At 39.7% G+C, this 25,265-nt stretch overlaps 1 protein-coding gene across 1 annotated transcript in view; it reads left to right on the forward strand.

Moving 5' to 3' along the window:
• The window catches only part of LOC121945951 (eukaryotic translation initiation factor 3 subunit H), a 69,541-nt gene that overhangs the window by 25,507 nt on the left and 18,769 nt on the right, over positions 1-25,265 (forward strand). Inside the window, exons 3-4 of the mRNA XM_042490334.2 lie at positions 15,471-15,638; positions 22,025-22,124. Coding sequence (XP_042346268.1) covers positions 15,471-15,638; positions 22,025-22,124 — 268 coding nt within the window. The remainder of the gene's footprint in view (positions 1-15,470; positions 15,639-22,024; positions 22,125-25,265) is intronic.

Here is a 25,265-nt window from a genome sequence, read left to right on the forward strand (position 1 = left end):
TCCTGTGTGTACTGAGTGCAGTTTCTGCACCTGTTGTAGCCAGCAGGGACAGGAGGGATAACTGATGGGGTTTGAGGAGAAGAAACGTAGTGTTTCACAAGAATAATTATAAATCATACTTAAAAATGCTTTTGGCATCTGGCTCAATAACACAGCAATGTTTTTGGGTTGTTTTGCAGAACAACAGGCACATGTTTCTATTTTTCTATGCATGCCCCATCTGCACCAGTGTCGAATTCAAACATTATGGCTGTACTTATTGAATGTAAAATTAGCATTCAGGCATGGTTGGAGACATGTTTTCAGGTCGTCCATCCGTCCCATTTGTGTGAACATAACATCACAAGAATGCCTTTAAGGAATTTCTTCAAATTTTACGCAAACATTGACTCGGACTCTACGATTAGTTTTTGGTGTTCGTAAATCAAAGGTCAAGGTCACTGTGACCTTGTCTGTTTCATTCTCGTAAGCACGATATCCACACAGCGTCCATTTGGACTCAAGGATGAACTGATTACATTTTGGTGGGCAAATATCAATGTCACCGTGACCTTGCATTGTCTAATCCACATGAATGCAACCTCAAGAGCACCTTAAGAGAATTTCCTCAAATTTGGCACCAGTGTGTTCTTGGACAAAAGAATGAACTGATTAGTATTTGGTGGTTGGTGGTCAAAGATCAAGGTCACTGTGACCCCGTAAAACATTTGTATGCTAATAATGACTGAATTTCACACAGATGTCTAATATGATAAAGTGAAGAAGAGATGACAATATATATTCAAAGAGTCAAAGGTCACCCTCATTTGACATCATATAATGGTTTTCAAAAAGTCTGATACTGAATTGTGACACTAGTCTTGGGTGTCCAACTTGAAACTGTGCTTATTTTATAGATCGTCTGTGCTGTCAGGGGGAAGATGTGCGTGAAGCGTCCATGTTTTGACAGACAGGATGTAATCTATAAATGCAAAATGATTAATGCAGGCATACAACATTGGGGGTGATTCTAGGAATCTAGATCAGTATTATAGCTTATTTATTTGAAAGGAACTGGAGAAGTATTTTGCATTTCATACTGAACATGCACACTCTGCACTTCAAACCTCTGGCTAACACATGTGCTGCTAAACAAGTATTGTCAACAACATCAAATGGAATTCTTCCTACATTCATTCTTTATTTTATTCCCATTCAAAAAGATAAACTGTTGTATGCACATGTGAGCAAACAAACACATACCATTTCCCCTTCCACATCATCTCCTCATTGCCACTCTGAAAACAAAGCCCCTGTGACAAGCGGCACTGTCAAATGTGCATATGGTGAACTCGTCAGTGTGTTAGGTGCACAAAGCAGCCGCTTCACTGTGCTCTCACTTCCTCTCGTGCATCAGTGCATCACCAAGTGTGTTTGTCTGCCTGTTTGTGGCCGAGCGCGTGTGTTTGTATGTGCATGCACGTGTAAAGCAGGCAGCTCTCCGCAGGGCTTGCTTAACTAAGATTAATTGCACCTAATCCACTGTGCCAGGTGGAACATGGACCACGGTGGGTGCGCTCACACAAACACCGGGACGCAGTCACAAAAAGGCACACACATCCCATTATAGCCTTGCTGTTGAAAATTAGCCTCGTAGCTCTCCTGACACCCCGGACCAGACCACAACTCGATACCACCATTTACTTCCCGACAACTTGCACATTTATCACTGTTCCCTCCTTCCGACAGATGAACGCGTGGACGGACAAAATGCCATGACAGAAGGACAAGCTATCTGCTTTCTCACATCAGCACCAGCTGACCTTGACAATACGTAGAAAGAAAGTGTTTGCCCTCTTTTCTCTTTCGAGGAGAAAAAAGTAATGTGCTTAAACTTAATGTGTTGGACACTAGTATCCAAGATGCAGCAAGTCTGTGGAAACACGTGCGCTGTGAGGCACATTGTACCACATAAGTTGAAGTGCATGCTGCAAGGTCAGAAAAAGACATGTTTCTAATTACTACCAGAAATTCACAGTAATGCTTTTTTATTTTTTTTATTTTATTGTTGTTTTACATTTGTCTGTGTAGTGAAGTATCCACAAATGAAAACCTGCATATTACCATGCTGTTGAGAAATATTGATTTGCCTGTCAGGCTCCACCTGTCCTGGCTGACAGTGCCATTAACACTTGCTTTAACACACAGTATGTGTGCTGGAAATTATGATTTGGAAATAAATTACTGTTTTGAAACAACCTGTGTGTTATATTATGACAGCTTACCTAAGCTAAAGTTTTGCTCTCTCCAAGCAACAAATTAATTTTAAACTACTAATATGATATTATAAAAATTGTTCTATTATTATCATTATTTACTGAAGTAGAAAATGTTTTTGTTACATATTTTTTCATACCACTGGGACCTGCGATCAAGGCAAGGTCATGACTCAACATTTTCCTCTCCACATACTGAGCCCTGGAGATCAATAGTCATGTCATAGGTCAGCTCTCGCTTGTGCCATCTTTTTACACACACACACACGCACACGCGCGTGCTGGTGTGAGCTCCACTTAGTGTGCTCACTTAGCAAATTACACTCACAGATGAAAGACAGGCTGTGGCCTCTCTTCCTTGCTTCTAACACTTTCTACTTTCTTCCTTCCATGTGTCTCCTCCCCTCACCCCTCTTTTACTGTCTCCTGTGCATGTCATCGTGATGTTGAGTGGTAGACCTCATTAATCCTATGGCTGTGTGGTCATGTGGAAACTGTATCTACATCACTGCTTCCCAATTCTTTTTCCTGATGTACCCATTCAACCCTGTCAAATGTACTCAAGTACCCCTCCATCAGCACCACCCAGCATGTTTCACATGTGTTCATTTGAGTTACATTTAAACTGGGTTATTCAACACTACTTATCCTTAGGGGTATAAATCGCAAGTTTCATCATAATAGTATATCATATAGATTCTTTAGACAATTTGTCACAATATATGCTGATATCAGTGAGTATGCCACAATACCGTTTGTGTTTGATTCAACTTAAGGTCCTGTGATTTATATGAGACAATATTGTTAAATGTCCCCACTGTTTTTTCCTTGGCTGCTTGCCGTTACCTGCTAGACCGCTGGCACTGATTGAATGTTAAGGAAGGAGGTGCACTTTAACAGGAAATGATGACACAGACTAGGGCTGGGCGATATGGGCTGAAAAATTATATTGCAATATTTTTAGGCTTTATCTCGATACACATTATCTATCAATATTCTTAAATCTCTTTAAAAGCACTTTATTGATGTTAGAACAGGGAGACAGAATCGAACACAACATTTTTTTCTAATCAAAATTCCTCTGATGTGACAATATTGTAGGAATGACTATTGGTACTTCGAAGAAATATTAACACAACTCCATTTTTGATCAATAATCATTACTAATGTAGATATAATGATTAAGTGGGTAAAGGCAAGTGTTAAAACAATTAGAACTGTCTGATAAGTTGTGAAAAATACATCACTTCACTGTAATGCAACCTTAAAAATCAGGAAAAAAAACACCATTTATTTCATATCACGATTTAACAATATCTAATATCTGAGATGATATAAAGACTCATATCTCGATACGATTTAACATCTTTATATTGCCCAGCCATAACACAGACATACCTTGGGAGTTTCAAATTAAAGGCGTATCTTAAACACGCCCATGTATCAATGGTTTCTCTCTGAACTGTTGATTTTGGATTGTTGATCCTTATAGATATATTGACTGATATCAATCTATCATTACACCCCTACTCATCTCATCAAAATGGATATTTGTAGAATACTTTGTATTGTATGTTACAATTAAACAGTCATTTTTTAGGTTGATTTGGTCAAGTTTACATTCAAACTTCCAGCTACACATTTGAACTGTTTATCCACTACTTTAGCTTTATCACTATTTATTCAAAATATTTGGCCAACTAGCTGTTTATCAGTTACTTCTATCTTTGAGTATTTATCATAACTTTATCCATGTTTTTAGCTACAATTATACAAATCTTTTCATTGCTGTTCTGTTTCTAGGGGATCTTCTTTGGTCCCTGTTCATTTCCTGTCAGCTACTACATTACCAAAATGTTTCCCATGGTCATTGAAAACCTTGAAAAGTAGTGGGATTTCACATTCACATTTTGCAGGCCTGGAAGAGTCATGGAATTGTTAAAAATCATTGAGAGTTTTGATGTGTAATGAAATTGTTACATACATACATTGTTACAGTTGTTACATCTTGCGGGGATAACCTTCCACATAATGCAACATAACTACAAAATTGTTTTCTCAGTCCGTCGATAATACACAGCTGTAGTATGCTTTGATGTGTAAACTCATGGGTAAATCATGTAATTCAGGGGTCCTTGAAAACTCATGAAAAAGTTTTGAAAATGTGTCCATGAAAATGTGTGGGAACCCTGTAAATACCAAAAGGCCCATTCATGTTTATATTGTCAAGTCAGAAAAGACTTAAATTAAAAGAATTAAATTAGATGAGCTACTGTACAATCTTTCCATGTTCAAGTGCCCTTGGTTGGGAATCACTGGTCTGCACTATAATTGACACGGCCTCTGAACATGGGTGGTTCTGTTGTCTGGGGTTTAGTGTGAGGTTGGGTGCATATTTATTTTTCATCTTTTTTAATCCTGGCTTTTCTTGATTATGGTCTGCAGTAAGTGGTGCCTGGAAGCCACCACAGTGCTCTATACCTGCTTAGCGACAGGTGCTCACTCGAGTAACAGTACAGGCATACATGCGTGTGCATGTGTTCATCTTTGCATGAGTGTGTGTGTGTGTGTGTGTTTTAAAAAGACAGGCAGAAAGAAAAAGAGATTGAAACCACATAAAAGAAATCAATGCCAGGCTTATATAGGCAGCACTTCTTAGCTTGCTCAGAATCTGTAAGGCCTAATAGCTGTATTGTATGGTGCCAGTGGTACTAAAGATGAGCAGCCTAATGAATGAGACTCAGATAGAACCAGACAACTTGTTGATGGTTTTGTCTTCAGCGACTTCTCACTGAATAAGCAAGACTTTTCAGTTTTTTGTAAGTGCCTTCATCATGGAAAAACTCTTACACGGGGGCAGTGTGTGGTGGGACTAGATGCGGGCAATATTATGCATTTTGAATGTCATTATGGAAACATTGTTTCCACTTTCTAGCTTCATGACATTTCAATCCACAAGGATGGAGCTTTTCCCACAAAAATGAATAATATTGACCCAAAAATGCACATAGCATTGATGAAACACTGGGTTTCCAGGAGCTGAGGACTCTACAGTTCATTAGTGTGTTTGTAATGCGGTGAAAGGACTCAGAGGAGGAGGAAAGGGCATTAATATCATCAGCTTTTCGTCGCTCCTGTTTAGGGACTCCAGAGGAGTAGCAAGGTTAAAGGAGGCTGGGTAAACAGGAAAGCAGCAGCGGAACAACAAGGCAGAACAGGCAGCTCGTCTCAAGGCCTTCAAACATCGAAATTCACTTTGCTCTCCACAGTACACAACAGCAGATGTAGTGTTTTGTTTAGTTGTAGAAGAGGTAAAGTCAAGCCAGGTGTGTTCGTAGTTTATCAGAAGCTTTTAAAGAAAAACTTTCCCAAATATATGTGTAAATACCGAGACGGTTGGAACTGCTCGCTGTTTTCACCCTACAAAACAGCTCGGAGTTGTGTCGAGAAGTAAATGAATGTCAGAATAGAGAGCGGAGTAAAACTGGGTTGTCAGCCGTGTTGAATGGGTCAAGAGTGTGGACTCATTCAATTAGTGTTGGTGTGCTGCGTCCTGAGGGTAAAATGAAAAAAAAATGGAGAAGCTGTGAAACTACACCCCTCTTCCACACACAAAATAAGGTATCTTTTAAATTGTAATGTGTCAAAGCATTTGTTCTGTTTTTCTCTTGGCTCTGAAGTATTTATGAAATGCCAAGATGAGCATGCTTTGCTGTCACCACTGAGCACTACTGGCAAAATATGAGGAATTAGTCATTTAGAGCAGCCAGCAAAGCTAGCAGTCCTATCAATCATCCAAAATGGCCGCTGCTTTGTATTTTTCGGTGTTGACTTTGAGAGGATATTGATGGGTCCACACAAAGTAAAAATGCATTCTATATGTGCAGGGTAAGCAAGGTAAGAAAGCAAACCCACCTCTTCACTTTTACCATGCTGAACACCACCGCTGCTCTTTTTCGACTGCACTTCAATCCCAGCTGTATATTTCTGTTCTGAAACCAAACTTTGAAGAGGTGTTTTTTTTTACCCTCAGCATTTCTTTTAAACTGTCCTTGATCAGTGGTCCGTGCAACACCTATCATTCTGCCTTTATTGCAACTAAGAGAGAACATTTTCTACCAAATGTAATCAAGTTATTTTTGATAGAGGTCTGATTGGCCTGTCTGATCTCATTTATTGCTCTTCAAAATTTCTATTCACCGAGCTGAGAAAGTAATGGAGGGAAATTGAGAGTAGAGGTAATATAGCTCACCAAGTTTCAGACCTTTGACTTCATTGTACTTTATTTATCATATATTATTCATCCACTCGTCTCGACATTAGTGGATGTAAATGTGTGTGTGTGTGGATGTAAATGTGTGTGTGTGTGTGTGTGTGTGTGTGTGTGTGTGTGTGTGTGTGTGTGTGTGCGCGTGTGCAAGCGAGCAAGGCCCCGTCAGCCAGTCAAGGTGGTGATTAGAATGTGTAGTGACACACAGATATGTGCATCCTCACATTCAGAGACACATACACACTCACACATCTTGCTGCCCGTGCTGAGATGTTGTGGCCTGCAGCAGCATGCAAGGTCTGATGCAGTTCACCTCTTGTGTCATTGAGTATTAGAGTATGGACTATCTGTCTGGTTCATTGCAGACACACACACACACACACACACACACACACACACACACACACACACACACACACACACACACACACACACACACACACACACACACACACAGTGGTAGCGCCTTGTTGATTATGACTCTTAACATCACTGCCCAAGGAGAGGAGTTTAGCTCCCAGCTGATAACTACCTCCACTGCACCATACATACACGTACACACTCGCTTCAGATGCACAGCTCACAGTACACTGCATCCTCAGGCTTCACGCATCCCACACTTTCTCTTTTCTATCACGCTTTCCACACATTTAGGTACAAACACATTCCTGCTCTCCCACTTTTTGCACTTTTGCTCAGAATCACGTCCTGTTTCCGTCTCAGTTTTCTCTTTTCCATGCTGATCTCGTGGTTTTGCACATGCTCTTTTAAATACAGATTCATTTTGTCTCTGTCTTTACAACCCTTTTCCTCTCTGTCAGACACACACACACACACACAAACGTACACACACAATCAAGCAGCGCTAAGGGAATGGGTAGACTCATTCCCTGTCTGGCCTCGGGACCCAGATTGATTGATAGGAGAGGCGGCAGGGCAGCAGAAATGAGTGAGGAATAGCAAACGGTGGCGCATGCTCCCACGGCCGCGCCTTGATGATATTGTTAAATTGGCGAGTCTCTGGCTGATGCTGTCGTTAATATCCAGGGAATGTTACCGGCTGTCTTAGTAATGTAACCATGGGGAGCAAGAAGTCCAGTTTTTTTATTTTTGAACAGAGAATATAGAGGGCTTCTTATCTAGCTTATCATGCTGGGCCTACATGTTTTTTATGATGGTTGAGACTCACCCAGGGCAGAAGGTAGACAGAAACTATCAAAGGTGTTGTAAATGGGGATGCCCAATTGTGTTTTTCCCCCCTGCTAATACCGATGAGCAATATCGTTCAAAACATGGCTGGTAATGATTGTTCTCTTTTTGTTTTTATAGCAGCTGGTATAGTTACATCACAGTACAGGTCAGTTTGACTGCTTTGTTGTCTATTGGGATCTCCACCAGGTGGCAGCATATTCGAGGCTAGTATTGCTGTTTGACTGTACAGAACAAAAAGTGTCAAAAGCAGCGCCCCAAGTAGCATTATTATTATTATTATTATTATTATTATTATTATTATTATTATTATTATTATTATTATTATTATTATTATTATTATTAATAAGAATAATAATAGCAGCAGTAGTAGTAGACAAACAATAATTTATTATTTCTTAGAATAAAAATAATAACTCAGATGCTTTGCAAGCAAAGATCCACATAGTCCTCCCCTTCCTCGGTCACTCTCATTCAAACACATACACACACACACACACACACACACACACACACACACACACACACACACACACACACACCGTGACGCTCAGTCCTTGTGTCGCTGTCCTCAGTTTCAATAACTGTGTTACCTCTATGCATAAAGCTGGTAGTTTTCTGCTCGGGCTCAGGTGTTTAGTCACACCTCCTTGAAGAATTCATGTTAAAAAATGAGTTGGGTTTTTTTTCATGCCTGAACAGGAATTAAAAACACTAAGGGAAAAGATCTTGACTGAAGTAGTCATGAATCATGAAAAAGCCTGAAGCATTAATCCCGTTCTCCCAGTCGCATATTCTTTACTGAATATCGGCCGATAACCATCAGCGGCTGATTGATCAGCGTATTCCTAATTGTAATTTAAGCTCCCTCCCCACAGATCTGTCGCTGTTAACATGATTAAACAATTGGAGAGGGAAAGAACAGCACAGATTTCAAGTTGATTTGCTTTTATTGAGATCAATATCCATCTTTGTACAAAACAATCATCGTCTTTTTTTTTCTCCAAGATCCAAGATATTTGTCAGAATGAAGACTCTGATCAACAGTGCGCTGCTTTCATTAGGTTGGACATCTGTGAGCGGCTGTGCCAGCGACTGGAGTCTTCTATAGTCGGTCAGAGCGGCTCCTTTGAAGCAGAGGGTAACTGCTTCACTTAAGGTCACCTCCACCTCATTGGTAGTTGAAAGAATAGAAAACATTATTCATTCATGTAGCACCATTCAGATTACCCTAACCAGAACACAGACAGCCGCCCTCACATCTCAGCACCCTTTTGTCTTCATTTTGCTGTAAAGTATCCAAAGCACAAACGTTTTCTTCTCTCTCTCTTTGTCATGTATGAGGCTTTGATTCTTGAGGTCGTACTTACTCTGTTGTTGGCCTTCAATGTCTTACTACTTCTTTTTTTATCCACAAAAGCAACAAGTTATTCAATTCATTGATCAACAAACGCAATGAGTAATTCTGCAAATGAAATGCTCTGTAAAGTAAAAATAGTTAGCACTCGATGGTTACAGCTTCAGAACTTCTAGTATGTAGGTTTATTTTCTTTCTGTTTTCTTCTTGAAATTTATTATGCTACTATAAGAATAATTGTCTTATTTACACCTACCCCTTTTACACACAGTTCTCCAGAGGCTTTACTACTTCACCGTTGTGTGTAGTATATACACACACGCATGCCCACCTAAGTCAGATGGTCACACAGTTTGTTTTGCAATCTTTTTTCGCTGTTGTAGTTCTTGGCTTTTGAACAAACAAGGTAGTGATCCTGTGGCATTTACAAGGCTCTGCGCTCTGTATTAGATCTGTGTTGGATGAGCTGGCTGGCCTGCCACTGGCCTGTAGTTTCACTCAGCCTTCTGAATCTCACTTGAGCTATCAGGCTGCCTGTCTGTCGATTGTCTGCATGTGTCTTCTATCTATTTCTTTCTGACCAGGGTTCAGCTTGTAGTAGTTTGTTTGAAAGTCTGCCTGTCTGCTTGAGTCTATAGTGGAAACCTGGTGTCATCCAGATGGGTAGAATACATCAGTCTCCTCACTACCGCCGAGAAACTCTCAGCTTTGTTATTTTCATATATTTTTAAGAGTTATTGTAGACTTTCATGCCAGTTAGTTACGGAACTGATTAGTGTTTGTACATGTTAAAAGACAATTTTTGTGATGTGTGTACCGTATAAAATGATAATTACAAAAAAAAAAAAAACATTTGGTAATTTTATTTTTCAGCAACATCAATTTGCAGTAGTATAAGTTTTGTAGATATGTATGTTAGAATTAAGGAAGTATTAAAAGTCCAAAGAAATTTTAAATGTGTTGATTAATTGGAACATGTGCAAAATGTCTACATTACTGATGTAAAACCACTAAATTGTTTGCTTTAGCTTTATGCTTATGGTCAGTGTTTAGGTAGAGCAGAAAAATCAGTGTCACAAAAGTGACAAAATAAATAAATAATAATAAATAAAGTTATCCAAATGTAATTATTTGTAATACAGAGGAACCTCAAGCATTAGCCTAACTGTTTGGCTCTGTTATTTGTTTCTCTGACAAATTAGAAAATGATTTGTGAAGAGCTACATGTAGCTGTCCCCACAGAATGATCTTTAATTTCAGCCAACAGTCTCTATTGCTGTGTGTGGGCTGTCGGTCACTTGGTAGCTCTCTGCTGCTCAGTTGACCTACCAGCTCAGTGAAAACATTGTCCAGTCCCATGTTCTTTTGAATTTCGTTAAAACCTAGTTTGTGTTTGTGCTTTTGAAATTCTTAGCTCTTGAGACATGTTTTCATAAACTTCCTTAGATACATGTCTTTTCACGGTCCAGTCTTTGAATTCTATGCAAACTGTCAGTTTTCGTTTTAAATTAGTTACAAAACAACTTTGAAGTCTCTCTTAAGTGATTGCAGATTAGCATATTAATAGAAAATCAAGGAAAGTGATTGTGAGTTGTGCATATTGTCACTTAGCAAGACTGGAGGTGTATCTTGCATGATTTCTTATGATTGATCGATCAGTTGATTTATTCATTCAGTCAGATTCAGTGATAATAGTGTAAACTAATAATCAGGTGACAGTGGAAACTCACTTTTTGGTGTTTTTTTTAATCCCAGTAACACATGCCCAACTGTTGGATTCATTTTTTGATGTGTCGTTGTCGGACAACTTCAGCTGAGAATTACACTCGCGTTTTATCACTAGTCATAGCAAACAATTGAATGGGCCATTTTATAGGGATTGCATTAAAGAAGACACTGGGGCACATGATTAACTTAAACATTTAATAAGGTGCAAACACTGCATCTTCATCAGAGTCAATTAATCATGGTACAAATTAGAGTGAGAGGTACACTATCCATAGTCCAATGAGAGCACATTAAGTCATACAAAAAAATAAAATTCCCCCTTAACGTGTTTGGACCACATTTCAGAATATCCAAATCAATCAATCAGTGTATTTTTCACATGAAATTTGATAAAAATGCGATTTCAGGGAAATATCATGCTCTTAGTTCCATCGATTTGTGCAGTAAAAAAGGACCTTAATAGTTATAGTTAATTTAACAGTTTTTGGCAGTGTCTTTATTTAGGATCCTTCTGGCCTAAGCGTAACATACCTTCTCCCCGACCTCAGCAGGGAGAAAAGGCAGTTGTCCAGGTGGTTGGGATCTTTTATGATTCTCCTGGCTTTATGGTGCGTTCCAGTTGAACTGGGAAATAGGAATATCCGAGTTCTTAGTTGTTAATTTAAACTGGAACGCCCCCCGAGGTTGGACTTCCACTTGGAAACTCTTGAGAAACGTTATTGCATTATTGTATTATTTCAGAGCACAAGCATGTGGACAAACTTAAGATTTACAGAGATTTGTAGTCACATGGTACAACCTTCGGTAAATACCACAGAAAACTGTAATCTTGAACACAGAAAAGACCAAAATTGCCATGCATTATTTAGAAGTAAATATGATATTTGGCATTCTGCCGATTATCTGTACCGACATTTTGTTTTAATGATCGCAGATGAAATGTATTAATTAAAAAGTGCAAAGAAAGTGTCAGCATGGGAGGAACTTTTACTTTATAAAACCTCAGGGAGCTATTTTTAGCTTTTTTTACTTTTTATTAAAATTTTCACTTGACTTTATAAAAAAAGTTGCTGGGAACTTGCTGTATATGATTTTGAACGTTTCAGTTTTGACTAAACTTTTACTGTAGGCATTTAAACAATGTTTTGGGTCGTAGTTTGTTATTTTTCAAATTCTAAATATTGTCAGAAAGATGTTCATTTTTATTGTAAATGCATATCGGTTTCAAATATCGGTTATCCGTCTCAATAACGACTTATTATCAGTAGCGCTATCAGCCCTAGAAAAACCAGCATTAGTCAACCCTTAATTATAAACTTAAATAAAATAAAGACAAGAATACACCCAATAAATCAACCAATATAACATGGTTTCAGGGTAAAAGTCTGCAGTAACGTCATTGTATAGACACAGAGTGGGAGAAGATGCGCAGATGATTTTCTATGCAGGCAAACACCACCCACAGATCTAATCTATTTTGTTAGCAATATGTGGTCGGTCTAAATGTGAAACTGTTCAAAACAAACTGGTTTGGCATGTAAAGATATTGTACACACATTGAGGTTATAACGAAGTGGGAGGAGAGTAAACGATTGGATAAGATGAGAGCGATGGCTGATTGGTTTTCTGGCCTCTCTTGTCAATCCTCCAGCCTTCAGCTTTCACTTCAGAGACGGATCACTTTGTGCACAATTTCCCTGCTAATGATAGGGTGTTGGGCCAGGTATACGCATCAGTGCCGCTTGAGAGGTAAGTACCCATACTGATTGGTATAGAGGTGCAGAGACAGATACAGTAGTCAGGCAGCAGGTTGGCTTCCCTCTACATTGAGCTGTGTGTGTCTTGGAGTCTGCTGCTAGCCTGCCCCTGGGCAAAGCCACTCTCCAACAGACTAACTCCTGCCTGTCACAAACACTCTCTCTCTTCCCCATGCTCTTCCTTTTGCTGCTTCTCTTTCGCGTCTCAACCACCCCCATGTTTTAATTGTCGCCTACTTCTTTGTCACTGTAGACTCAGAATTACAAAGAAGACGCTTAAATCATCTCGCACCTGCTACCCCCCACCAGCAGATTTTTCTTTGTGAAACGTAATATACACACATTTCTCCAGTGACTTTTCCACTGTGTTTAAGAATTACAGCTAAGAAACACACACACAATGTGCCAGACACCTCCTCTCCCTGTGGTTCGTCACCGAGTTGCTTCATGGACTGCAATCTCCCTCTTCTGCCTCATATACCCCATCTCCCTTAATTCCTCTGCTGCCTTCCCACCTCCTCCCCCGTGTATTATCCTGGCCATCTACTCTGCTTGCTTTTGTCTCTCTGACCATGTCAATCATGAAATAAAAAGGCTAGATTCAAAGGCTAGATTGTTGCATCTCTGCAGGACGGGCTGTGAATAGGGCCTCTTTGCCTGTCTGTCCCCAGCCAGATGTTCAGTGTTGTTATCGTCAGGAGGAAGAGGCACCTAAGTGCAGCCTCTTCTCCTCATGCGGCACTCCTGCAGGGGTTGAATGTGTAATTGTGGGCAGACTAGTGCCATTTGTTTTCTGTGTGGAGTACAGCAGAGGCAGCAGAACAAATGACAGTGAGCAAGAAGTATGAGTGTGTGTTTGTTGGAGGTCTGTGAATGACTGGATAAGTTAATGCAAATAAACCACAAAGTGCTGCGTTGTGTGACTGCTCTCTCGGTGAGTGCTACATGAACTCTGAGAGGTCACATCCCTTGAAGTGACCAACTGAAATGTTAAGATAGTTGAACCGAGCTCACTCACCGCTTTACATAGCCAGGGGTCCAATTCAGGCTGTTAGAAAAACCCAAAAGAGAGACCTATCTAATAAGGTGACATTAGGCTTCTCTTCACTCTCTCACCTCTCTCAACCCTCTTCATTGTTTTCTTTTGCTGTTCCCCCTTAACCCCTCCTCTTCTTACCTCTTTAAAGATGTATTTATTAACTGCCTGAAAGATGGTATTTCCTTAAAACTAGCCTGTCTATGAGAGAAGAAGCAAATGCTATTGAAATCTTTGCTACATGACCGGAGGAAAAGAGCATTTACTTTTTGCTCAAGACATAGAAAATCTACAGCTACCAGAATTCACTGTGTCGCCTCAGACCAAAAAACATACGTTTGTATGTAGGTATGTATATACACCATGTCTATATTTTCTTTTTCTATTGCCCAATTATTTATTTATGTACATATATATTTGTAGCTTTTTTTCTCTTTGTTTTTCTATTCTTTTTTTGTCCTTTTATTATTTGCACTGTGGGTATGGAGAGAAATGCAATTTCAATTCCTGTATGTCTAACAAACATGTCAGAATTGACAATAAAAAAGATGACTTTGACTTTTGAAAAGCCTCTGCTGGTGGGTGACGTAATGTGAGCTTAGCCCTTTTTTTTTTTAAATATGTTGGCCGTTTACAGTTAAACTGTAAACTGAAATATGTTTTGTGAAAACATTTTAGCTGAGAAATAGGCAACATAGTAGCAGAGCCTTGGATCGTATTTGAAGATCACTGCTTAGCTTCACCGCTGGATGTCAGTATTTCCGGTCTCTGTTATTACAATGCAGAAAACAATATGGCGACCATTTACTGTTCTCAGCAGCTTTTTCTCTCGATCCACTTGTACACTTTGTGTCCGTGATGGCCTGCTCACAGTGGTCGAAGTACAATTTGTAGTTCAACAAATCCAAATAGAGCCAGCTGTAATTTGAGCTGTGAGATGAGCAGGGAGTTGTGAGCGCTGGCAAGATGGAGGAAAGTTTACCACATTTCATTAACACATCTAACCCACATTCTTATGATACAAGGCTGGCTGAAAATCAGCAAGGTCTCCCGTGAACACCTTTCCTTTCTTTCCACTATCCTTCACCTCACCATGTTCTTTGCTCTTTTTCTTTTGGTCTACTTTCTGCCATCCCTCTTTTCCACCTCTCCGGTTTCTTCTTGTTAACAGCCCCAGCAGGAGAAGGATGTGCTCTACAGGCTGGGGTCTAGGGGGCCACAGCTGCCCAATAACACCCTGATTTATCAACCTCCTCCAGCGAGCCTGCATGGAGATGCTGTTTTGCTCGCTTGCTTTGGTTGTTACTTACAGCCGACGAGGCAGGTTGTTTGTATTTCTGGCTGCGCGTCCTTAGGATGTGTCTGGTGTAATGAAATGGCTCTCGTTGTAATGTATCTAGCCTTCTCTCCAGTAGCCGAAACCTGTCTATGTATCTATCCAGCTGCTTTTTTTTCTCCACCAGGATATATTTACTGACATAAGGAATGAAAGGGTGGCCGGTGTTCCTGGTTGATGTTTGTTTTAGAAATCTCCACCACGACCACTCGACAACAGAAGATGAAGCCTTTGTTTTCTCTGTTTCAGTGTGTTTCTCTTTCACATCCTTGTTGCTCCTTTTTTTCCCTCATTTCTCATGTTTCTCACATCCTTTCGCTCCCTCTGTTCGGAAACCATGTCCAGTTACAGATGGAGGCCAGATATTCACAGATCCAAATAAAAAATCCCCGAGCTGATTTCAATGAAGTTCATTCTGAATTAAATATTTTCTTTCTCTCTCATTCTCTGTCCCATTTCTCTGACGTTCCCTCTCTCTCTCCATTTCTACCTCTCTCTCTCTTTCTCTCTCTCTGCCTCTAGTCCAGTACCAGATGGAGATGATGCGTTCTCTGCGTCACGTCAACATTGACCATCTGCATGTGGGCTGGTACCAATCCACCTACTATGGCTCTTTTGTCAGCCGAGCGCTGCTCGACTCACAGTTCAGTTACCAGCACGCCATCGAGGAGTCCGTTGTACTCATCTATGGTAAGTAGACTCACACAGAAGTCTGGGGAATTTCTGTGTTGATGGATTTCTTTTCACTCACCATTGTCCACAATATCACACTAAAATCTGTTAAAAAATGTATGTGCAATGGAACGGCCTGTCACAATAAGTGGTTTCCAAATCTTTTCAAAGTTTGGGCAGGGGGCACTCTGTGGAAATGTGATAGACGCCATGCTTCTGGCTGTTTTTTTGGCATAGCTGAAACTGGCACAAGGATATGCATATAAGGTTCAGCAGCTGAATCCCACCATGCTGAGTGAGAAACACAAAATCACCTAGAAAACTTCTGTTCTATAGTTGCCTCCTACACACAGCATAAGAGTCATGTTTAATGTCACATTAAACCTTTAGGTGAAAGTCTCCCTATCTCAAAGTAACTGATGTTGGTTCGTGTTTTCTTTCCTCTGTTTCTTTTTTAAATTGGTCAGAGTGGCACTATTCGAAGTTTTGAAGCTAACTTCATATTAGCTGTAGGAACCCTGAGCTTGGCTAACTACAACAATACTTGTTTGCAGTTGCTGTACCACAAACTGATCCAGCAGCAGTTCCAGGCATTAGGGATGTCTTCTTTTTCTTACTTGTCTCCGTGGACTGCTGACAACCATAAATAGCATAAAGTCCACACAACAGAAATTACTACAGCTTAAGATGGCAAATTCGAAATTATCTTGTCATGTCTGTTTATGTAAATGCCATCAACAGCAACTAATGATGTTTCAGGTTCCTTAAGGGTTGTCCCATTTCATAGCCGAAGATTTCAACCAATGGCCCTTGCAGTTCTGTTGGGGGCACTCGAAAACGAGAGGAAAGGGTGACGATAAGAAATGGCATTGGGCCAAATGTGTTTATAATAACCAAGGCGGGGTTCAACCATCGGTCAGTACAGGTAATGGTTAGATGAGCCGGTCTAATTCTTATCCAGTCTACTCCCATCACGAGCAAGGAATGTTTTATTGACTAAGTTGTAAAAGAACAAAAGTGCTGAGGGCAGATTCACTTCTGCATTGTTCACCCGTCACACAACCATTCAGCTATTCACAGACGACCACTAATGATGGTGATTCATGCTGTTGGAAAATAGTTCCAGGAGAGTAGTACAGCACCAGTTAAGATCTACACAATGGCCCCACAAAATAATGCTGAATCGTTATGAAACAATGGGTGTAAAACCCCATTCTGAATTTGCAAAAGCTTGCTTGGATTCAGTATACTGCATCAAAATTAGTTTTACCTCCTTGGAGGCTGGAACTGCGACGAGGGAGCAGATTCCAGTCACTTATGTTTCATATTCATTTTAGGTTTAGCCATGATTAAACAATCACAAGTCAAATTTAGTCTCTTTAATCAATAGGTATCTAAGAATAGGCCACTGAGAAGTCTTATAATATTCCACTGTGGCTGACATTCAGAGAATCTTAACAATAAATCAATCTGACAGATGTAGAAAAAGATTAGTAGAGGTTAGCACAAATATATATTTTTTTTAAAAAGGCAGTGTTTAAAGATAAATCCAGCAAGTGTCTGCGATGACATCAAATACATTTTAAATAGACCCAAGAGCTTGAAGAATAATTATAAATGTTTTCTTTTTGTGCAGATCTGCTGTGCAAATATCATTTCATAAGTTCCCATCTAACACAGCAAAGACTCTGGCTTGTGCCCTCCTCTGTAAACCATCAGTGGCAGGTGAAAGAAGGGGTTTGCGACGCCATGTCTGTCTATAGCCCTTGAAAGGCCAACGGCAGAGGAGGCAGTGACGAGCAGAAAGCAGGGAAAAATAGACAGATTAACAAGGTAGCTGGTTACCACTAACATGACGCGTGCGGACATCATGTGCCTGCACCTGCTTCACAGAAAGGACCTTTAAGAGGTGCCCATAATTGCAGCACCACAAATGCCATCCCAGATGGTGTAAGCTTTCTTTCACACGACGGCAATATTAAAACCTACATGACAGCAAATTAAAACCTGTCACTATAAAACATTGAGCATTTAACTCCTCAGTGTCTAAATAATTGATGATTCATTACTACATAACCACTCCGAGTGCTCGCTGATTTCAGAGGCAGTATATCTGAACATAACATATTTAAGTAAATGGTAGTGTTTAATTTATGGCCGGTTTCTATGAAAGCACAAGTGGTCTTTATTTATATTTGTGGTGCTGAAATGTGACTCACACATTACATTTACAAGCTGAAGACATAGAATCAAATACAGACATTGTCAAAATGCCAGATCACATCAAGAGAGTATTTTCTGCCCATATTGCACACTTCATAATGTGCTGAGTTTACCTTCTTTGGGTTGATGAGCCGAAAAATTAGTGTACAGTACAGTCAAGGTGACACCAAAAATTTTAGAAGCCCACAGACCTGAAATCACAGTCTTTCATTAGAATAGCTGAGTGTTTATCCACTCACTTCAAGTCAAGAGAGAGGCTGCACGGGGAATTGTCGTTTTTTTTAAAAAATGATGAAAACAGCTTTGAATTCCATCAATGTTTCAGTGTCGGTGAGTGTGAAGGAACTCCCCCCGGCCCTATTCTTTCTCTTCAAAATCACTTCTGTGCTGTCATGTTGTCAGATTGTACAAATCCGTGATAGGCAAAGATTAATTTAAACCAGCTGACATATGAACCTCTCTGATCTAGTCCTGCCAGCCAGCTGGCCACTCAGGCAGCCCTTTCTCATTCTAAACGAGGCCTCCTGTTAATGTCAGTCAATAATGCAGCGCTTAATGGATCAAAGCACCTCAAAGGAATTGACATTATCTCTGTTTAAAGTCAGAGGGAAAGAAAATTGATTTCTTTTTTCTTCTCTTCGTCATTAGCTCACTGGTCATTTTATGCCGATGAATGAATCAATCAGGTGGCCAACCAGTGAGTTAATAGCTTCTGTTCAATGAAAGTGTACGATTAGAGTGGGTTGTTAAACCAATTGGTTAAATATGTTCGCCATGGCAACACTTTTCTTGTATGAGGTGAACAGTTGAAAAGGCGAAGATGGACAGGCACAAAGCAAACCTTTAGCAGCTCTCTGCAGGCTCAGAGCTTCTTTCAAATAGAGGACATACAGTATGTATTTAGGGAGTGGTGTAGAATGAGTCCTAAAACCCGGAAATGAGTCAGCATTTTAGCACTCCTGGCTCCCTCGTCTCGAAGTCGATGGGTTTTCTGAGTGGGTTTTTGGTTAGAAGCCTGAAACTTGGTCTGTCAGCGTTGTTGTGGCGACAACGTTAAAAGTCATGCAACTCTGTTGTTTGCATTTAAAAGTCAAAAAATGGTGTTCCTGTGTGAGGATGATCTTGCTGTACAAAACATGTAAGTATCATAAATGTTTGTTCACCACAGAGCTTATTTTCTGCAGTGATCCAAAATCCAAATGAAAATATATTTTTTTTTGTTGAGGAAACCAGTGTGATGTTGACTTCTGTGGTGGCCTACAAATAAACATTATCCTTGCATCATTCTATCTATAAATGTATAAACTGAATGGTAATTTACCCAGCAGTGTGCTCTATTCGACTAAAATTTCACTTTCTCTCGATTTTCTTGGTTTGGTGCTTGTTTGGCATTTGCAAATTGAAGACACAAGTGAAATCAAACCCACTCCTAGTTCTCCATAGCGGTTACTAAATGTGTGTGTGTAGATAATGTGTGCACAGGCATCGAGATCAGTCTTTACTGGCAGCAAAAGTTCACCTATCCAAAATCAAGAGGCTCCGAGGAGCTGGATTTTTCATTTCGTTACCAAGCCTCCTATGGAGAGGAGAGAGTTGTCTTAATCAAGTGTGGCTGTCACCAACCAGCCTCAGTGGAGATTGGCAAGCATTGGGTTTGGCTGTATCTTGTTTGGGAGTGACTCTGCTGTAGGCAAATGGCTTGCCACAGTTGGCTGGTGGAAAGGAAAAAAAGTCTGACTAAAATTTCTGGTGGACTCAGTGTGGCGGCTGTCAGCCTGTCCAGCCGAAGCCAATATTACCACTTTCTCTCTCTTGCAAGAATGCAAGTAGCATTCCTTAGTCGGTCTGGATAGTTTTCTGGGTGTAACTTTCACTTGACTCTTCAGCTTGTTGAATTGATTTTATATATTAGAAAGCCTGCTGTACAAATGTCGTTTTGCAGTGGACAGACCACAAGCTCCTCCACTTCCCTCCCTACTGCTTAGATTTGTCAGCCTGGACAGACGTGAGTGTTTTTCATCACTAAAATGGATACAAAAGATTTTCATTTAAGTGACAAAATCAATAAAGTCAGAGATCTGATGGGAGGCACTCTGTCTTCGCTTTATTTTTTTATGGCAGCTCCTCTAAGGATTTTATGTTTTTACTTGTTTGCACTGAGGACACTTGTGACTTTCAAATCAGTTAGACTTCTTTGTGTTTGTTGAAAGTAACTTGAATCTTTTGAGATGTGTTAAAACACCTGAGTCTTGTGCTGTATATGTACTCCTAAATGCTGCTGTCATTTTTAGTGTGACAACATACATTCTGGATGACAAACAGTATAGTGACTTTTGATTGTGATGTGGGCAGTGCACAATGCAGACACACAGCACTGTATTCTGTGAATGGAAATTGACCTAATTATTACTGATTTCATAGCAAAGTCCATTTACAGGTCAAGTTTTTTTTTCTTACTGAAAGATGTAGTAACAGAGAGTTGTTGCTCTGTCTTTGAGCTTATTTCTCAAAGATGGGGGATCTTGCAGGTTCAATATTTGCAGGACTTTCTTTTAAGGTGATTTCCCGTCCTTCTCCTGCTGGAATATATTACTCCCTTGAAGAAATATGAATTATCAACAATTCCATACGAGTCTGCAAAAACACATAACTTGAGAAACGCAAGACAAAAAGCATCATAAAACTACAGTATTATTGTCAACGCCCCATCAATATAATCTATAAAGATAAAACTGTATTTGTTAACAAAATTGCATTTTCAATTTTGCTGCCTCGACTTGCTACCAGCCTCTGTTTGTTAGCTATGCTGTCATAGTAGGAGGAGACTGCGGGAGTTAAAGCCAAACCATTTAAAAAAATTGAGAATAAGTGCTGGTTGGTGGATTAGATACATGCTGAAATAAACACCAACTTCTTTTCACTCCAAAACTGTGTCTCCATCTTGTTCACTCCTTTCCCAAAACACAAGAGAACAGAGCCTTATTCACATTCTCGAGCCTCCTTGGCAGGCCTGTCAAAATAATTACGTTATCTCCTTATCGAGGTCAGCAAAAATGATCAAGGTCATGTCCAAATATTGTAAGCATTGCCTATTAATATGCACATTGGTTTTTGTTTACATAATGACATTTTTGTCTACGTGATGCTAGGATAAATGGCAGGGGTTTTTACAATCATAAGACTTGGAAGCAGGGCCTAAAATGGTCTTAAAATGACAATTTCTTTTATTGCAGTTATTTCTGGGACAATATACTGTCACCAAAACTAGTTATCGTGACAGGCATACTTCCTGGAGTCCACTCCATGTTCACTGTCTACCTGGTTTGTTCTTCCTGTTTGGTGCTGGCAAGAGCGCAGCTGTTGGTTTTTGACAATGTTTATGTCATTGAACTTCACTGTTTGCATTAGCCAATAAAAAGTCTTAAGACAATATCTAACACAATGATTTTATCAGAAAAGAAAAAGACAGACTGAGTTTTATGACGACTTTACACCAAACAATCAAGACCTCAGGAGCGTGCCTCAACTGTAGCAAAACAAACTGTGGTGGATTGAATTTTTATAACAACAGGAGCACTTTTCCCCAAAACTACAGTTAAATTATTTCACAACCAAACACCGTGGATAACCAGAGCCATCTGTAAACACAGACAATTCCAAAGCAACAGCCTACAATGTAAAAAGAGTTAAGAAAAATACCCAAGTAAATTATATTGCACAATATGAAAGAGGTGCGTGATCGAGTTTCACTGGAGTTGCACCTCGTATGACTTTATGTGACAACAAATAGTTGATTGATTGACATTGAAATTGCTTCAGAAGTTGTTTGGTGTCAGGCTGGTTTAAGATGCTTTAGGAACTCTAAGTACGTTGACTTTGCTCTGAGATTGAATGCAATATTCTATTGCGCTCAAATTAGAGTCCAAGGATGTGATTGTGTATTGCTGAAGCAACTCTCATTCCAGACCTTAAAATATTGAATATAGAATAGCATATGTCAGCACGTGATTGTAAGACAGTACTGATTGCATGGGATCAACCAGACATGCATACATTTTTTTTAGAAAGCTTTACCTAAGGAGGAAATCAGATTGTAATTTTTATTTGCTGAAGTCAGAGGATATGATTCAGAGAGCAATTTTAAATGTTTCAGCTCTCATCCCTCTCCCTTGTCATTCCAGATCCCATAAAGACGGCCCAAGGCTCCCTCTCCCTCAAGGCGTACAGGCTCACCCCCAAACTCATGGAGATCTGCAAAGAGAAAGATTTCACACCTGAGGGGTGAGTAGCTCATTGCAGAGCACACAAAAATGAAATTGGATTTCATGATCACGTGCACACAGAAGTTTTGATGCTCATGAGTAAATCTTGCCTATTCATTTGTGCAAACACACAGGCTCACATTGCTTCCAGGAGTACAGAATTTAAATGTTTTGCCTTTTTGCTCTCTTGATTCTGCTTATTCAATGGATGCAAATATAGGCTTGTGCATCCACAGGGGAGGCATTTAGTAGCAGTTGCAGACTGATGCTGATGATGATGATTTATCAGTTTGCCCTTGCCCGTCAAACAAATGTACCATGTTTATGCTTTTTTCTGACCCTAAGGCTTATCGTAATTGCTTTTAAATTGCAGCTAAAAATGAATGTAATGAGAGGACCATTTTCCAGGCAGTTCAGGGTAGTCCAAGTGCACACACTCACACATGCACAAACACATGCATGAAGGGACACACACATACACTGACGAATGCAAGTAAACAGCTCCACGAAGAACTCCCGGAGGTATCAAGTTGCTGTCCACTCAGAACCCTCCAGATATACATTTTTAAATTCACTAAAAGCGAGTGTATTTGCAGGGAGAGGGGACAATTTAACCGCATCATTTCATTTCTCTTTCCCATTTCCTCTGTTTTTCTCCACCTGTGTGTCTCTATTGCCAGCAACTCTGTTATTGACCCAGTGTGTTTGGCCCAGAGTCAGGATCCTTCTCATTTCTGCAGCTTTTCATTAGTTCCTATGATTTATTACGGCTCCAATCTGTAGCTATCAGTGTTCCCAATAAGCCCATGATTGAGAGAGGGCAGCGCAGGGCAGGAAAGGACAATATCACCACATAACAACAATCTTGTCCCGATCCTGTTATTTTCAAAATAGACTGGAAATCTGAATATCAATAATGTTTCTGTTTTTTTCCCCTCCGAAGATGCAAAACTTCAAAAGCGTTTCATTTTTCCCCCCATTACAATGTGCGATAAAAAACACTCTCTTTCATGTTGGTGTATTTGATGTTACATAAGCTTGCATATATTGTGCACCTTTTGGAAATGAAAGGCAGGGATAGATGAGTGTTGAATAGACCCATCCCTTTGAACTGCCCTCCAAGTCCGCTGGGCTATGGAGACAGTGGTCAATAGCATCCACTTCAGCACACAATATGAAGCATCAAATTAGTCGGCCTGTGGAGTCAACCTTTGGCTTTGTCCAGTGGGGCCCAACTTGGAAAGAGCATGGCATTAAGGGCGCAACGTCCAGTAGGGTTGAGCAGTTTGTCCTGCCTAGAATTGTGCTATCATTCTGTTTCCTCACAGACACCTTTTTATCGCTCTGCAGGCATTTGAAAAGGTCATAATTTGCAGGAAATATTTTAAAGCAATGCAGATGGATAATTGTGCCAATAGGTATAACAAACAGTATTTATAACATTATAGATTTTCCTTATAAACTGCTGCTATCCATACTGATTTTTGTTCTCCACACTCAGAGCCTGAGGCAGGGTTGTCCACTTCCGCTGCCTCAGAGTCTTCTCTTAAAGTTTGCCTGAGGTGATGCTCTTCTTGGAATACGAAACAGCATTTTTCAAAATTACCTTATCAGACTCACATGATGCTCCAAACCCCTGTTTATCACACAGACAAGCATAATGTAAACATCTCTGTTTCCGGTGCAGTGCACATGGTGGATTAATGCAGCGAGCGTATTGATCCCATAACAAGCAGGATGCAGCTAACAAGCCAACATTACACATATACAGACGTTAGTTTGTGGCTCATGCTTTGTGCACAAGTGACAGGCTGCACCAAGGCAGTCAGTCAATGCTATTGGATTTATGTGAGACATTAAGCAAAGTTTGAAGTTCCATTTTGTGTTAACAGGCCCATGTCAGAGCAGGAGAGAGAGATGCAGCTTTTAGCTCCTAAGGAACAAGGAGAGGTGGTTAAAAATCGGTTGGGGTTGTGCACACTTATCAGCAGAGCCCATAAAAAAGTCATTTAAGCAACTGAGTCTAACATCGCCCGGGGTGTGCAATATGGACAACCTATCGTTTTTTCAGATATCAAAATGTAACATGCATAACATTACTATTCATTCTGCTTTTATTTGGCTGAGGTACAATTTACCGAGAAGTACAAGCCAAGTGGTAACAGTACAATGCTCCATTTGCAACCTTTCTTGTAAGCGTATGCGAAATAAATAAAGATGTGGAGCTAAAAGCAGACCTGAGACAATCTCTGCCCTCAACACAACAGATGTTAAATGCATTGGAGCTAGAGGTAGAAGAACTTTTAACCCTACCCACTCTCTGTTCATTTAAAATGTGCTCAAAATAGCCATGGATCAGCTAGGACCTGTTTTTTTGGCACAAGTATTGTTTGTTGCAGGCTAATATCCACCACTGATTCACACTCACTCCTGCATGTGGTTTTGTGCATAAACAGTAGGATCAGGAATCTGTTGGTGTTTCACAAGTTTTATTTCTGAGGGCTTTGATGCAATTATGAAATGTAATAATAATAATAATAATAATAATAATAATAATAATAATAATAATAATAATAATGTAATCTGACCCCTGACTAAGTGACATATTTATAGATATTTCCTATGATATTCAGTGCATAACAACAACAACAACAATTACAGAATAACTGATAAACTGTGCAATTATTTCAGATAGTAAACGCAATAATGGCAGGAAATTGTGTAGACAGAGCGATTTGGATGAATTTTTCGCCGTTTATTTTGTATGAGTACTGAGTATTTTCCTGATATTTTTACAAACTGTTTATACGCTTCTCTGTATTTCTTATAAATTTTTAAAAATATTTTATTTATAACAATCATGCTAAATAACTAGTTGTCTGTTTTTGACAGTTTCCGTGTTTTCTTCCTGCTGACATGTGGCTATTGTTCTGTTTGCTCTTTAATTGTTTCAGCTGTTGACTTTTCTAATGCAGGAAGAGGCTGATTTAATTAAGAGAGAAGGCTCTGTGAATATATCTTGTTTTCAGGTCTTCACTGTACCGTTATCCCTTGAGATTTATTTAATCTTTATAACTCATAATAATCCCAACTTTAAAAATAACAATTTCACTTAGTTTCTTCAAAGAAATGAATGATATTCAGAGAAATAGGCCTATTG

This window comes from Plectropomus leopardus, chromosome 11 (assembly GCF_026936395.1).
Source record: "Plectropomus leopardus strain MGB_pleo_1.0 chromosome 11, ASM2693639v1, whole genome shotgun sequence".
Lineage (NCBI taxonomy): Eukaryota > Metazoa > Chordata > Actinopteri > Perciformes > Serranidae > Plectropomus > Plectropomus leopardus.